Source organism: Bradysia coprophila, unplaced genomic scaffold (assembly GCF_014529535.1).
Source record: "Bradysia coprophila strain Holo2 unplaced genomic scaffold, BU_Bcop_v1 contig_732, whole genome shotgun sequence".
NCBI lineage: Eukaryota > Metazoa > Arthropoda > Insecta > Diptera > Sciaridae > Bradysia > Bradysia coprophila.
Genome location: NW_023503972.1, coordinates 251,331 through 269,038, shown reverse-complemented (window position 1 = coordinate 269,038; position 17,708 = coordinate 251,331). Strand labels below are relative to the sequence as shown.

General features: G+C 36.1%; 1 protein-coding gene across 4 annotated transcripts in view; it reads left to right on the top strand.

Annotated features, from left to right (window-relative positions):
• LOC119084151 (serine/threonine-protein phosphatase 2A regulatory subunit B'' subunit alpha) overlaps positions 1-17,429 on the top strand; it is a 62,124-nt gene extending 44,695 nt beyond the window's left edge. For 3 of the 4 annotated variants that reach the window (XM_037194000.1, XM_037193998.1, XM_037193999.1), the window contains 9 exons: positions 10,221-10,303; positions 11,742-11,978; positions 12,046-12,221; positions 12,281-12,375; positions 12,438-12,594; positions 12,654-12,822; positions 12,881-13,169; positions 13,248-13,321; positions 17,269-17,429. In XM_037194000.1, coding sequence (XP_037049895.1) covers positions 10,221-10,303; positions 11,742-11,978; positions 12,046-12,221; positions 12,281-12,375; positions 12,438-12,594; positions 12,654-12,822; positions 12,881-13,169; positions 13,248-13,321; positions 17,269-17,365 — 1,377 coding nt within the window. In that variant the 3' untranslated portion in view covers positions 17,366-17,429. Of the gene's footprint in view, positions 1-10,220; positions 10,304-11,741; positions 11,979-12,045; positions 12,222-12,280; positions 12,376-12,437; positions 12,595-12,653; positions 12,823-12,880; positions 13,170-13,247; positions 13,322-15,524; positions 15,608-17,268 lie in introns of all 4 variants that reach the window. The other variant, XR_005089016.1, reaches the window with a different exon arrangement.
• Positions 17,430-17,708: the final 279 nt, after the last annotated feature.

Genomic DNA, 17,708 nt, shown 5'->3' with positions numbered 1-17,708 from the left:
AAATTTAGATTATACTGTAATGGACATGGATACACTTTCAGCAATTAACATATCATGCGGTTGCTTCAAATATGTTCACCGAAAATGTTTTTGTTTGTTTATGACGGCGCAATTCAGTCGGAATCGGAAGACAAGATGAATGACGTATTTTGCTAAGATAATTCACTTAAGTAATATCATTGAAACAATTCCGTATTATCACAAATTGCATACTTGTAAAGCAATTAGCACCAATGTCTGAGAACAAAGGATACATACTGCATACAGTCTCGAACCTTTATCCATCACCTACCCCTATTGCGTACTATCACAGTGATAGCATGCGTAATGAATTGAATGGAAGTCGTGGGCGACGACTCCGACGACAGATGGTATGATTCCACAACTGAGTTTCAACTTTCTTTCAGGGCAATTTTATTACGCCCCTTCTTAAAACGAACATAGGTGGGCGCACCTATTAGCCTTTCTTTTTGTTAGTTATGAATAAAAGTGCAAAAGCTGTACGACTACTGGTACATGTACGGAGACTCGTGCTGCCTCTACCATGCTACAGTTTGTAATTAAACTACTAATAAATTTACATGAATGAACCAACAATTTTGTAGAAGTGCAATAGCTATTGCTAGAAGAGTAACGGTGTGATGATTGTTTCATGTCGACTCATCCTTTCCCAATTTGACTATTTTTCAAAATGTTGAACATGCTGTAAGCTGAATTTAAAATCTGAAACCGAAATGTTACTTGGAAAACACGCTCATTTCAATCGTGAAGCCTACCCACCCGAGTAAATGTTTCTAACGTCAATGGATACAGTTTACCAATCAACAGTTCCCGTGGTCGTTTCAAATATTCCCCGAAAATGACGACACACTTTTTGGTTGATTCCGGTTGCTCCGTCCAATTCGATTCAAACAGGCTGTATGACAGTTGATTGGTGGACAGCATAATTTCGTTCCCAAAGTACGTAATTACAAACAGCTCGCAAATGTTGTAGGTGAATAAGTAGACGCTAACCATTAGTCCCATAAAATTGTCACTGACATCCTGCGAATGGTATGAGAACGGAATTAACGGCAATACCTAAAATCTTTCGCAATCGATAGTTTTTAAATATGCAGATCTTCACACTGGGAAATCCTAAAAATTTCTTCCGAAAAAGAGGTGTGCGCCGACTAGTCTCTGATAGAAAATTTTGTCAATTGGCACCGTTCATCGTTCAATATGGCTAAATTTGTATGGAAACTTATGCCACCTATCACTTTTTGCCCTAATTTCCCATTTTCACGCCAGAAATTGACCTGCGCACAGAAACACAGAAAAACTGTAAGTGGGATTTTTCGGGTGGTAGGAACTATTCGTTTCTTAGATTTTTTTTTAGTCACACAACAAAACTCCCAATAATAATTAGAATTCTACTCTTGAACAATCGATATCCTCGACACTATCTGCACAACAATTTTTAATTATTCAAGAGCAGATCTTATTCGTTTAACGGAATCAAAATTACAAATGCCAAGCAATAAACTGATCCGCAAATGCACACTCCGCTGGTAGCAAACTGAATGAGAAATAAATTAGCGGTGAATGACTCCACTTCGTCCATTAGGCTTTAAAAAAAATCAAAATTTAAACAATCAACCATCAACGCTGTTGCATTTACACCATACCCTTTCAAATGCAAAAAATCTTCGATCGAAGTCTTCAAGTCCCGAAAGAAAATATTTTGCTTTTCCTTCTTCGCCACTCTATACTTTCCAGTATTTCGGCCCATATTTCGTATCTCTCTACCTAGAACTTCACATCTAGCGGAACAATGAAACATTATGTACCAAATCACAGTAGAACATGTGGCCATCTGGACCGCAAGGACTGCTTCAGTTAAGACAAACGCATTTGCTATCAAGAACAAAATTTCACTGTTTTTATAGTCGAATGGAAGCGGAATATCGACAAAGAATTCTTTCTCGTTTCCAAATACGGGTAGAATTCCAGCGGCAAAAGAAATGATGAAAGTGGCACAGATGAATGAAGTTACAAATTTCATCAATTTTCCTAATTTGTTAGTGAAAAAGATGAAGTCGTCTTCATGTCGTATCGAAAAAACACATAGTCGATCCAGCAATCCCAGAACCAGCTGCTGTTTCCACATCACAAACCAGAGTTTGATGAACAAAACCACAGCCACAACACCTGTTTCCGCTAGAAACATAGACTCGTCTAGGTTTCCATTTGTAACCGCTCCTACCAGGAATGAAGTGATTGCGAGTGAAAAGTAGAAGCAGTAGAATAGCTTCAGCGATAATTCTCCAGCCGTAGGCATGTCGCCTCGACACCAAAAGCCAATTCGATAAAAGACCGAAAATAGTCGATTCATCACTGAGTGAATTCGAACGAAATGCATTCTGGAGGCGATGAAATTAGACGGGTATGTGGATGCAGAACAATAAAAGTTTGTCTCAGGTGGTTAGTTCACTCAAAAGTTATAGAAATACTGAAAAGGTGTAACTTATGTGGAATGATAGGTTCGGATTTTTTTTCCATTCTTGATACGTATACATGCTAGGAAGGCAATTGCATTTTTAATGAAATTGTAATTTTACAAATTACATATTATCCAACAAAACACCGGTTACATGTTGTTCTTTAGGTAGAAAATTCAATATAATTGTTGTCTGCCATCAGTTTATGACCTTGTGTAGGGTATGGCCAAGGATATGACCAGAGGTAATGCCATATGTAACCGCATCAGAAGTTCGGTGGCTCGAAAAGCAAGGGAACGCATAGAAACCTGGGCCATCTGTTTTGTGATAGGTCAAAGGTGTATAATTTAAGTCAATTAAGCGAAAAGAACGGACTCTACCTCACGGCAATTTACAGTTTTGAAAGGGCAAAGTGCAAATAAGTGCCAAATGGAATGCGAAATAAATTGGCAATAAATCGTTTATATGAACGTCAAAACACTCCTAGGACGGTAAACTATGTTTTCCTTAATAATGTCATCGCCAATATACAAACGCATCACATGCGATGTTTGTTATTTAAATTTTCGTCATATGACGTGTGTAAAACATTAACGAGCCCAAAGTATATAAACACTGAAGGTAATGCAGACCCTCAGCGGATCAGAGAAATTACGGATCCAAACTTTCAGGTGAATTCATTTTCGTATGTTGTAAATCCTTCCAATTCACCACAAAATACAACTTGACGCAAACGAATTTGATATGTGTGCAACATAACGCCGCTAAATCGTTCCAAATTCACCACTAGATGCAACTTGACGCAAACGAATTCAATACGTGTGCAACATGACGGAGCTAAAATTCACCTGAAAGTTTGGATCCGTGTGTAACTGTGGATTTGCATTACCTTCAGTGTTTATATACTTCTGAATGACGTTAAGAAATGAGGTATTTACTAAACAGCCTCGATGAAGCGAGGCTGTTTAGTATTTACTCAACAGCTTGAGGTAAAGATTCGCCTCCTGAAGTGAACCTCACTAAACCTACAATTGTTAAAAGTTTCCTATGTGCACCAGCTGAATATCACCAGCTGGTGTACAAACAAAAACACTTTGTATTGTAAACAATTCAAAGACAACCTACACACTGCACAGTGTTCAGAATGTGTTTTGATGGTTTATCATACGGTAAGTGTGTGTTAGTAGATCAACTGGTGATATTCAGCTGGTGCTTATTCTGCACATAGGAAACTTTTAACAATTGTAACGGTTTTTAGTAGATATCTATTACCTATATGGATATTATCGTGGATTGGTCATCTCATATGTAATGACTAACATCAATTGGATGGCAATCGTTGCCTTAATTGGATTTATTTTCGTGAGATCCGCGAGTGAGAGCGGAAAACGGAATATTTTTTATTTGAATGTTGGGAGCTGTTCTAGTTTGAACTTGTTTCCACATAAACTTCGTTTAACGATCCTCTTATGCTAGTACACCAAAACACAAATGTTTATCCTATCAAACATTTCTTGATTTACTGTTGTTTCGGTTTGATCAGACGAATCTTGGTAGAAAAGGAGAATGCCGGAATAACTGGGATAACTTCAAAATGATCTCTCGAAACACCGTGAAGATTAAGCAGTGCTTGCGTGGGCTCAAATCTAATTAGATAGGACATTTAGATTAGATTAGATTAGATTGGAATAATTTTGAGAAGCCCAAAGAATTCCTGGACCTCTGCAGTCTGCTCAAGATGACACGTCGACGTCCATTTTTTTGGCATCTGCTTTTCATTAATTTTTTTGGTGTTATGTGACAGGCAAGAGAGAATTCTTCCCGTTGTTATTGCCCAAACGAATATAATTCGATTCGAAAATTTCGATTTCATATTTATTACTGATTTATATCGACAATATACGCAGACAGTGTGTATAGCATTGACCCATTTTCGAAATTATGTTGATGATGGTTTTTGTTAACAAAAGATTGAACACAAAAAATAGTGCCGCTGACATGCTGCTCTGCCATAACAATTTAACAATAGCCTATACTCGCGGTATAACTATATTATACAGACACAGATTCACATCGTTTTCGATTTTTTTTTGTGAAATATTTTTTATTTTTCTTGAAGACATCAAGTAAGGAATAACACAAAAGAGCATGGAACAATTTTCTTCAATTAAAAGATTATGCCATATACGGGTTAATTGCCTTCGCGCACATTGCGCACAGCAAGAAATAATAACAATATCAAAATATTCATTTCACTTTTTTTATGGTATGATATACGTTATGTGCTCTGCAATATTGTTTTCATAACAAAAACATAAGAAGGGACCCGTACGAATACTGTAAGCTAGTTGTAGGCTAGCTGTTATATGTGAAAAACCTATACCAGGTCTCTAAAGTAGCACTTCTCCGACCCTATCTCTAACCACCTTGCCGATTTTCTCATCTTCGAACTAAGTCATTCCAAAACAGGGAAAAGAAGAATTATCAAAATCGGTTGCATTTTACTCAAGTGAGATTTGTCATCTTCGGACAGCCACAATAAGTTTCCCCTTACTCTGGGAGTCGTACTACACGTGTTACAAACATAGACGTAAAAGTATAAGACCCCTGAACGTCGTGCGGGTCTAAAAATGTATTTGTCTTATTCTAACATCTGTATGACTGAAATTCGGTGTCAACGTCGCATTATGCTGCGGAGTTGTACTCCGTCAATAAAACGCTCGAATAAATTCTTAACTAAAAATGAATTTATTGACAAAATGGATCGAACCGTTTGACCGCTACGAACGGAATGATGACTCGATATAATGCAATCACTGAGAAGAGTGCGGGTGGTGAATATGTAATTTGCTGAATGAATAATGAACCGCCGCATTACTCCCCTCTTAGAAATTTTTTACAATAAAAAAATCTACGAAAAAGTTTGCGTTACAATGATCGTTAAATTAAAAAGTTTTACCCCAGAACAAAACGATTAGGTTTCCGAGGTTTTGTTGGTACGGTGAAGTGATATGTTGAGCGATGTATTGTTCACATCGTACGTCAAATTCCTTATTAATGGTTCGTCGAACTTGATGAAATCCATTGATCGCGGAAATTTCAAATTCGGATGGTCGTTTGTTGTCGCTTCGCTTCCTGATCCATAACAGATGGATTTGTTTTGTTTGCATATTTGCTGACTGGATTCGTTCATAATCGTTCATACCATTGCCGCTAAAAATATCCTGATTCGTCGGTTTCGTTTCGCCAATCTGACTTTAATTCGCATCAGTTGTGATGAATCCGGTTGAAATTCGTTGCTTGTCTCATCAGATGTGATGAGGTCGGTTGAACGTTCTCTGCACAGTGAATCGCGTGCAGTCTCTGAAGTGTCCAATCGCTGTACCCGAAAGAATTTGTAGCTTCGCAGGTAATGCAGATTAGACTTCAGTAGTGCGATGTCCTCGTTGTTTTGGGAAATTAATCCAACCCAGTAACGCGAGAAGTATTTCGGTTCGATGATGATTTCGTTGTACTGGTTTACGTCCAGATTCGCTTACTTCGCTGTCCTCGATCCAATACGCTGAATCGATTTTTGACTGACATTTATGTGGTCGCTTATATAATTCTAGTTTATCGCCCAGAATTTGTTGAATTCGTCTGATTGTTCGCACCAGATTCGTTGATTAATTTTTCGATGATTTAATCAATTGTTCGCTCGTTTTGCTTGATCAACACTTTGGTTGATTGTTGTTTTTGTTTCGCAGTTTGTGTCGCTTTCGTTATTCTGTCGATGAAATTCCCGTTGAATCTCAATTATGAAACTGTTCGTTTTTTGATTCCGTTGTTTCGATGACTCATGCCGTGGATTCCAAAAATCTATGATTTCGAAGGAAATCCGGCGATGATTCACATAAAATACAGCTCTCGTTGTACTGGGATTTACATCCATACCAGTCGCGAGAGATTTTGATGATTTTGGTTTGCTATTATTGTGACAGTTCGCTTTCGTTTCGTTGATTTGATTCCATTCTAGACGGTTTTGCTGTGTTGATCGGCTGTATGTTGTACCATATTTTTCGTTGAGATTGAAGCTTACATCTTCGAAATTGTTCATCAATTTAAAACAGTGAAAAAATCTCCCGACCAAAACATTGACGTTGTGACTTCTGTTGGTTGACGTTTTTTTCGGCAGGTTGGTATTCGTGACACTTGGCAAATGAGCAGTGTACTTGAGTGTGGCTAGTGATCGTCACGTGGCGCTAGTTGTCATTATGCCAAACAATGCTAAATTTGAACAATGGATGTGCCATGCGGTGTACAAAATGACGGACGTCGGCTCGATGAAAATTATATTTTCGATGTTCCATGTAGAAATTGAATGAAAACGTTTTCGTATTTTCACTTGCTACTGACTTGAGCACATTTCGGTCATAATTTTGCGTACGACGATGTTCGAATTTTACACACAACGTTTCGTTGCACCGACGGAAATTATCCTTTTCATACAATTTGCTTCGCACGGTCACATTTATTACGCACTTTTGATTGTATTTCAATCAATTTAACCAAATTATTACGATGATCGGAATCGTTAAGTGTTCTTGAACGCGGGGTCACCAGTGCGGAGTTGTACTCCGTCAATAAAACGCTCGAATAAATTCTTAACTAAAAATGAATTTATTGACAAAATGGATCGAACCGTTTGACCGCTACGAACGGAATGATGACTCGATATAATGCAATCACTGAGAAGAGTGCGGGTGGTGAATATGTAATTTGCTGAATGAATAATGAACCGCCGCAATGCTAATTAGGCAATGTTGGTTTTAGAGAATTGGCGTGATAATGAACCCTTAATTATAAAAAAATATAATTTATTTGTACAACGTCCTGGGTGCTGCGAACGACGTCTATGAGCCGTTAAGTCATTGCGAACCTCATTTTTCACATAAAACAATGATATAAAATGATTATTTTTGGACGTAATTGCCGGGTTAAACTAAATTGCTCATTCGCACTATAATGTTGAATTTCAATGAGAAATTAAAGACGTTTACATTGTAAATAATATTTTGTTATCGCCATCCTAATGAGACATCCATCAACACATGGAGAGAGGTTTCATAATTTACCAAACATTTACCAAATTTATTGCGAATTTCGTAATTTTCCAAGGATATTTCAGCTGTCAAAACGTCATCAACAGAGACATAACCAAAAAATTATTGTTGAAAAAATGTATTGCAAAAGCGTTGAGTTTATGGCTCTGTGGATTATCTTGTTCGTTTGTCAAAAATCAGTTAAACCGTACGATAGAACAAACCTATATAAAGTTTGTATGGATTCAATTGTGAAATCCGTTTTTGTGAATAACGCCCAAGAGACAGTGAGTTGACGAATCATGTCAGGAGTGGGGTGGGAGAACGAGACATAATATCAACATTCGTAGTCGTTTTTTTAACGTAATGACCTTGTTTGTATATGAAATTAAAGTAAAACGGCATCATCGACCCATCATCTAGCTTTATAGTTACTGACCCTCCTAAAAGATTAGGATTTATTAAATCCCTGGCAAGTGATTTGTATCCCACAAGCGTTGCTAATAAATCGCACACGGACCTTAAAATGTTAGAAACATTTTTCGTGTCGTCCTGGGTGAAAATAAAAGTCTCAAAGACACTCCAAAGACTTTAGATTTAAGACCGTGAGTCTCACAGGGAGTATTTTGGGGAAAATATTTCCAGAAATTCACTTAGGCAACCTACACGTTCCGAGTTGTCGTTTCTGTTAAATGTCGTAAAACATGGCTTAGGTAAGATGAAAAACAACTAAATAAACCGTAAAACAACGGAGCGATTTCGGGACCTTGATGAATCGAGTTTTCGAAAAAGGATTGAAAAATTGTGAACTTTTCGAGAATTTAATTCCGTTAAAATAAGCCCTGGTTACATCTTTCGAACTTTTAAGACTTATTTCCACCAATGGTAACGCTAGCACCATAAACTGTACCACTACATAATATGAAGTCACATATTAGCTTTGTTAACACGAAAATTTCGATAAACTCTTCTTAGTATAAACTGAACAGCTCGGTATTTGTCCTTGACAAACAAACTAGAGTGGGCGTTTGTTTAAAGTATCACTGAGTTTTTTGTCATTTTTTATTATTATTTGAGTGTCATCATGATTTCTGCTACCATAAGACGGTTTTTATGAAATTAATTTACCGCGATTAAGTACACAATCAAAACGCAACAAGTCTTCTGATTATTTGTTTATTTGATCATCATTTTCATCGTTAAAAACTCATACAATCATTAGACGATAGCGTGACCTCTGTATTACTATACTCTATACACAGGTGTATTTCCATAATTTATGTCAATTTACCATAATGACATACACATATCCTTGTATAATACAACATAAAATCAATACGAAAAATCTGACCATGCAGCCATGAGGTGTGATTACCTTCTGAATAAAATATCCATATTAAACGGCTGTTATCGAGGTTGTTATTTGTTTAATGTGGTCTAATTGAACGATGGAACTTTTAGTAAAACTTTTTAGGGATGACAGTAATTGCTTACTCGTGTGTAGTATTGCTGATAGGTGTTTTACAAGTTTCTGTTTGTTTACATTTCTCTTACTAAATATTTAAGTTTAAGGTGTTTTGTGACAAGCCATATGATAGTGTTCAAGAAAACCTGTCGGTTTTTACATATTTGGGTCAGCTTTGAACCTTTTTTGCGAGTCGCAGAAGAAGATAGTCGAAATTTTTTAAAAACCGTGACGTCATTGGCGTATGAGCTCAAGTTAACATAGTGACGCAAACGACGTCGAATGCAAAATTCCACCTAAAATTTCGATTGTTCTTTATTCATCTAACAAAATCAAACTTTGGTCGAATTCCGCAGTTTAGGAGACTTTTACCTCGCTTCACGCTCTTGTAATTTGTTGAAGAATCATTTCTTTTACTGTCATACTAATAACCTTGCGTAGGAAGTTCAAATGTAACAATCAGTAAATCTATCGCTCAAGTCGTTTTCAATTCATTACTTGCAGACACTTTCGAATCTGAGCTGATCTTCTTCATTTCTCTGTTGTCTCTATTTGTCATGTGAATGTGCATACGAAATGAGAGTAATTAGAGAACCGGAGGGCATAAAAGTCGGGTGGTTTTGGCGTCTGAATTCTTTAAAGTTTTGAAAGCTTACTGTACAGAACTAAATGTTTTCTGCTCCAATAAACTTATGTACATAAGAACTCCTCTACACAAAACAAAAATCAATTATACGGCATAAAATTTTGCGTATGAATCTTACCGGTTAATAAATCATCCTTTTTTTACTAAATTAAATCATTCGATGAGATTTGTAAAATAGTAATTTGTTTACCGAGGGGACAAAATAGGAAATTCCAACAAGAGCAATGTTTGCGGCCATAGCGACGCATTTCTTCCATGCATGTTGTGTTTTGTCGTTTTTCTCCATGAAACGTAAACATAGATTCGCCAAACATAAACATAAAGTGACAGTTCGAATGAGAAAAGTTCTATTTTCTCACCACGGGGGAGAAAGTGCTGCACTTTTCTCACTAGAAATGTCAAGAAAATATAATTTTCTCATGGCCAAATAAGAAAGAAAGGCAACAACACGCGCATGAAAATCCAATTGAATCTATTTACTCTGTCACATACACTCAAATGCCACCTAAATTTTATTTGATTTTAATTTTCATCATTATTGTTCGCAGACAAAGCCAGTAGCCAAACCAAGCGAATCACACACAACGCTACAGAGGCACATACGAGGTTCCAAAAACGTTTATATTCCAAAGTAAGTTTGTGTATAAAAGTTAATTAATTTTTGAACGATGAATCTCGTCAAACATTCTTTTGTTTTTATTTAATTTAATTTCTTCGTTTCTGTGTTTTTATGACAAATATTTATGCAAATTGTAAATTTTTTACGATTTTGGGTTGGGTTCACACTAAGAATATTTTTTATGCTGAACTGTCTGCGTTAAGATGGCATGAGATTAGGTTAATATATATATCTGGCCGAGAAGTGTATATATATATAACGTGTTGGGTATGCATCTTCGTTATTACAAAATATTCTTGTGTTTATACGAATTTATAAGTATTTTGGCACGCACCATTGGACTTTGTCTCTGTAAACTTTTTTTTTTCATTATTTATTTATGGCGTGTGGTCTTCTTATTCCTTTAAATTTCATTTACTTATTCGCGTCGTCTGGACGTCTGCCTTTTGATAGCTATTTACTTAATAAATGAGTATGTGTGTTCAGTTTAATGCTGAATTACTTTGATCGTTAAACGAACAAAAGGAAGGCTTGGCTTCAAAGATGTGACCATTTGACGTACACCAAATGAGTAGAACATATGTAGACAATTCTTGACTAGAAGTTACGCTTTTTATAGAGTAACATATTGCCAATCGCCAATATACATTTCATAGATTATATGCAGATATCATTGATTAATCAAAAAATTTCTATCGACATCCTCAGACTATTCAAAGCGGTGTTAAATCAATGAAACTTCATTTTTCCTAGAATTCGCTATTTGTACACGTCCCCTTTATGTATTTAGATTGTGAACATTTTTATTGATTTCAAGTAGGAAAACATTGTGTTTCTTTTCCTCCTTGGAGGCTTTTGAAAAGTAAAATCGATACAGACTACTTTTATGTACTTGACCGGGTCATCGCGACAGTATATATTGTATTCAGTTTCTAAGTTTTTTTTCATCTGGTGTACGTCCTTTTGTTTGAAACTTTTTATATTACAAGTTTGAGGGTTGAAAATCGAAGGCAAGCGCTGCAATCACACAAGACAAAATGTAATATTTATTTCCTAACTTATGCTGAAAGGCTTTTTTTTAGTGAATTCGTTTCCAGAACTCGCCTCATTCGCTAAAAAAGCCTTTCAACAAAGTTAGGAACAACGTTTTTCCTAGACAACGTCGGAAATACGCGACGAAGTTGCAATATTTCAACACTAGTTAGGAAAGTTAGGAACGATTACGTAAAGTTGTGTTTATCACTAAACCACCGGGAAATGAGTTTTAACGCTCATGTCAATGAAGTAAAGACGTACTTGTCGGGAGTAAAAACGTTCCCTGAGTACATGCTGAGGTTACAAGTATGTGCAGTCAAACCCTAAGAGCGATCATTGCGGTCAGTGGTCACACAAAGAAGTTACATTTCAATAATGATTCGACGACAAATTAAAAACAAATTATTTTCTTCAGATTTTATTATCCATTTGGCAAACCTGCAGCGTCAATATCGCTTGAGCAGCAAATACTTCAACGACTGCAGGCAGCATTTGATCAATTTCCAAATAAACAAGTACCAAAAGAAGACTTTACAAACATTCTAAAAATCTGTGCACTTCCATTATACTGGCGAATGCCATTGTTTCACTGTGCAGTAATAACACCGAACGGACTATGCGATGGCAAAAAGTTTATTGAATTTTGGAAACAGTAAGTGCAATCTGTCCGCCTTATCCTACCTACCATTCTTTGACAAAATATTTTCTTTTCCATTCAGAATGTCGGTATTCTGTCACGATCAAACGTCTCGATTCGTATTCATATTATCGCATGGACAACGATCGCGACAGTACATATTACCCGAAGACTTAGTATCGCTGGTTCAAGATGTTGTCGACACACATCCAGGACTGGCTTTCCTTAAAGAAGCCGCTGAGTTTCATTCTCGTTACGGTAAGTTCAATGGTTGTCATTGATTTTGTCGGTCTGTCATTAATGATTTGTCCTTGCAGTTCACACAGTCATTGCTAGAATATTTTATACCGTCAATCGTAGTTGGTCGGGACGGATTACCATACCCGAACTGAGGCGATCGAATTTATTGCAGGTAAAATCCGTCGATTCATGGGAAAAATTATGTTTTCACTTAAAACGAACAATCACCCGTAGGTCCTTCAACTGCTGGAGGAGGAGGAAGATATCAATCAAATCATGGCCTACTTCAGTTACGAACACTTTTACGTAATCTATTGTAAATTTTGGGAATTGGATCGAGATCATGATCTTTTCATTGATCAAAACGATCTTGCACGGCACAATGACCATGGTATTTTCAATGTTTCTATTCTCCGACCAGATCGTTCAATCATAAATTAAACATTTCAGCGCTTTCTACTCGCATTATTGAGCGAATATTCTCGGGTTGTGTGACCAAAGGTGCACGAAATCGAAATAATTCAGCCGGAGCGCAGAAGATGTCGTACACCGAATTCGTTTGGTTTCTATTATCAGAAGAGGACAAGACTAATCCCACAGCCGTGGAATACTGGTTCAGGTATTTGGTTTAGCACCCGCATCCAATTTCTTCAATTTACTTTACCACGCTCCCTCAGATGCATGGATCTGGATGGTGACGGTGTACTGTCCATGTACGAATTGGAATATTTCTACGAAGAACAACAGCATCGGATGGAATCAATTGGAATTGAAACTTTACCGTTTGAAGACTGTTTATGCCAAATGTTAGACATGATAAAACCAATGCGACCCGGATATGTGACACTGAGCGATTTGAAGCGCTGCAAAATGACGCCGATTTTCTACGACACATTCTTCAATTTGGAAAAATACATGGAACACGAACAACGGGATCCGTTTGCTTCGCAACGGGATCAAGATGAAGTAATTGCATTGTCGAGCAATTGGGTTTGTTGGGTGGAATTAATTCATTTTTTTGTTTTGTTTTCGGTTATAAACCAGATGACTGACTGGGATCGATATGCAGCTCAAGAGTATGAACTGTTGGTGGCCGAAGAGGGCGGTGATACTCAAGGGTGAGTGAATTTCACTGTTATTATTTACAATGAATTATGTCTGTCTTGTACATGTACACACGTCGACGATACGACGCGACGCTATGGATATACCGAATTTGAACCTTCTAAACTAAACATTTATTTTCGGTTCAGTGTTTGAGTACATATGGAGGTAATTGTACTGTTCGTTATTCGACGTTCGAAATAAATTATTTATTTTTTTGTGTTTAACCTTGACCTAAAATCGAGATTCGCTATCGTCAAAAGTTAAATAGGAATAAAAACAAACTTCGACAAAATTTCATGCATCACCTACGCCCTCAATTTGTTTGAAGATGTTCACTCCACTTGAACTGTGTTTACCTTGACTCAAAATCCCAAAATTAATTAATAGAACGCTTTTGTATGAGATGAAATGAAGGTGTACGTGTGGTGTGCAGAGCGAAAACATTTTTTTTTATTTTATCGATTTGTGTTTAGTTAGCACAGTACATATCCAACACAGGGGTATATCATCCAAGCGTGAATTTTAATGTGTTTTATTTGCACAGGAAATATATATAAACTCGAGAGCAAATCAATGGCAGCTCAAAACGATGATATGACGATGTTATTGTTTGTGTTTTGTTGGAGTTGCTTATGAACGGAACAGTCAGTTAAATCATCGATTTATCGATGAGGGTTAATCGATTGATATTTTTCGCATAACTTAGCGACTATAGATGAAATCCGGACATGGGTCGACAAAAACACGACCTTTTTTCCAATGTTCTTGCTCAAGATGTCGAACTTTAAGAGTCATATCGCCAAATCTTCAGGCGATTTTTTTTAATTTTGGGAACAAGCGGTCTCCGATTTTAATGAGTTGGATTCGTCTTTCAATTCTAGGAAACACGTATCTTTCACTTTTTCTAAAAAAAAATATTTTCTGTCAAAAGCTCTCAAAAGTAAAGACATGTCAGAGGGTTTTTCGGCAATAACTCAAGAAAAAATTATTTTAAATTGTTGTAATGTTGTACGAACGTCGGCCTTGGAAAGACCTACAGGTAGAGTATACACACTGCTTGGTGCGAGTACATCCACGAGAGTTATGACTAAAAATATAGCGAATGTTCGGAGGGTCCGGATTCTCTCCAGCTTCGTTGTTCCATTGAACTGAGTATGGGGTGTTGTAGCTGGCCTCACCCACTGTCGTTGCTCATATAAATGAACCCAGTACTTTTTGTGCTGCAAGCCCACAGATGTCTTGGAAAAAAAGTTGGTGCCAAAATGCAGATTTTTTCCTTCTTTCTGAGGGCTCTACAGCTGGAACAGCATCTCGAAAAATTCTCCAAAAATTATCAAAATTCCCAATTTACTTTTGGAAAATGTTGATAATTTTTCGATATTTTCGAGAATTTTTTGATAATTTAGAGAATTTAAATTATCGAAAATAGGCCCTGCTCTTATCGACAAGCCGATGTATGGTCGATTTGAAAACTAATTACTGTTCCAGAGGCCTGAGATACGATGGCATTTTATTTGACTAAAATCCGTAGAGTAAAAGATGAATTATTTTTCTGTTGACACCGGGTTTGTTGCAGCGACATCTTTCGAAAAATGGCGAGCCGTACTCTACACCAGGTAGAATGGATATATAATTGCAAAATTATACCAAATGATGTCACTGGTCTCTAATGGGGGCTATTACGACACGACCACACAAAATAAAGATTGAATTTTAATTTAGCTTTTCACGTTTAAGATTGCCAACGCACTTCAAGCATGAGTGATACTCTAAATATGGTACTGAAACTTGACAGTGTGTCACATAAGTGTACACTGTAAAAAAAACCATTTCATGCAAAATTGTACCTTTGACAGCTGTCGAATATTATCACTTTAGCTTGAAGTGCGTTGTTATTGCGAAATATTGCTCTTTCTACTCGACTCACACCTGAGGAAAATTCACTTTCGTCTGGTGGAGTGCGTTGGTTCTATAAATTCGTTATTCTTCCATTGAACGAACAGTACAATATCCTTTGTAACTCTTCACATTAATTTCCTTCCCTACTCCTTCTACACCTAAAATCCGAAATTCAACCAGTTTTGTGAAGTTTTAATTTTTCCGTTGACTGTAATTCTCCGTCCTTCTCCGTATTTTTTTTTTTATTTCTTCTGATCTATTAATAGTCACCCGTTTAATTCTGATTTTTCTTTTTATATTTTCTGGTTTTTATAGTTAAAAATTGATAAAATCTGGGTTTGTTTAATTGATTTTAATTTCGGTGAAGGGATGAAGAAGCAATAGCAAATTATGAAAAGGTGAGCGGTTCGTTTTTTGTTGGTTTTGTTTGTATTTGCATTTTGTTGTGTTTTTCTTTGGTTTATTTTATAATTTCTAACAATTTCACTTCGAATGGACGGAAAGTCTGGGCTTGTTTCGTCTTAAGTTTTCAAAGTAATATCAGTTGGGACGAGAAACAGTTCAATTCGCTTGTCGCTCAATTCAATATAGCGATATCTTCTCGTTCAGGCTTATTAATTGGAAATTTACGAAAGAGCATCAGTGTCTTCCTCTTCCCATTAATTTGTTATTTACCAGGTATAATAGCTAATGTCTTAGTCATCAATTAAATTTATTTACTATGGAAACTTTGTGCCAGTGAGGCTTCATAATTATCAGCAAACTATTCATTGTATACTAATATGGTTGTGCAGTCTGTTGCAAGGGACTTGCCTAGTCTCCTTTTTCTGTAATTTGCATTTTATGATTGAATTGGCATCTTACGATCATTTGGCTTAAAATGATTGGCGTTTCACCGCATAAGTAAAACAATTTATTGGGCTAACTTATACATCATTAAGTCACCAAAAGTAGCTACTCGAAATGAAAAGAAAAATTATTAACTCAATCAACAAGTAACACAAAATGATCTGATGATATCATTTAAAAAGCTTGAATTGTGCTTTCCATAACGATTTATATTTCACCGAACTCTTAATTCTTCATCTCATTCAATGTTCTTCATTAATTTATTCATTGCATTTCGGTAAATGTTTTCATCTGACTCCAATCAGGAACTAAAGCTCAGTTCGTCTTTACTGTCCCTACGATCTGCGCAATCAATGTTTTACTAATTCCGTACTTATTTTCAGCTTTAAATATTTAAAAGAGTCGTGCGTAACTCTATAATTGTATAACCCTTACCAAATCTTCAATTTTTTCCATAACAATACAGCGCCATCTAAAGCTCGGAACATGTCAGATTTCTCCCATACCCTCGAAACATTTGAAATGATTAAAGTTCAAAGTCAACTTGAAATAATCTAACACCTGAAAAACGTTGACCTTTGATTTGTTCAGAGCATGTTTTAGTTCAAGTCAATCTGTTAGGTTTTTAAATAAAAATGTCCGATTGACCTGAAATCTGACATGAATTTCTGTTACACCTGACCACTTCAGGTTGACTTAATGAACAACGATTGTTTGGAAAATATTTTCTTAAATTTTCTCGAATTATTCACGATTTTCCCAAAGAAATTGTGTTTAGGAAAATGTGGAATATTTCAACATATTTTTTAGAATTTTCTACCGAATTTTCCAATATTTCTGGTCAGGTTAAAATATTCCAGGTTTCTGAATGACTCGTACAACGTAACCCAAATACGATTAATTTGTGTCTAGCCTAGATTTAGGCACCTCCACCTTTCCTCAGAGTGTATTTACATACTTCGAAGTGTGGTTCGGAAGTCACGTTAAGCAGGTGGAAAACTCTGAACTCGTCTCAGTAGCATCAACGTATTTTTTGGCTCTAAAGACGTTGCAACAAATTAATCTGTGGAAGATAGCATTTTCAAGATCATAGAAAGTTAACACATTAACTCATCTCAAAAGCATTTGCTCCATTCGACATTTAGTCTGTAAAATAATTGTAATTCTTTCCATGAGATTGACCACATTTTTCTTTGATAAATAATTTTAGCTCTTACGATGAAGACGAGGACGAGTACGAGTCAAACATCGATGTTCTCGAGACACAATTGGACGATTGTATGTCGAACATGATAAAAGAGTGGTAAATTAGGAGATTAAAATAATAAAATAATTTAAAAAAAGTTTTAAGACAAAAAGTGAAAGTAAAAAGTTGGAACTAGCAAATGATAATGGCATAAAATGATGAAATTATTCGTTTCGAATAATTGGTTTTTTTTGTTTCGACTTGAAGATACGTTGAATTTACTCTCAATGAAAATTTATTCTATTCAATTTTATGGTAGCGAAATTTAAGTGTTTGATTAACTTACGTATTCATCCTACGACATAGAAATTCTCGATTCATATAATGAGAAGAACAAACAAAGAAGAACTATATAAGTAAAAAAAAAAAACAATAAGTAGATAGGAGAAGAGAGTGAGGGTTTA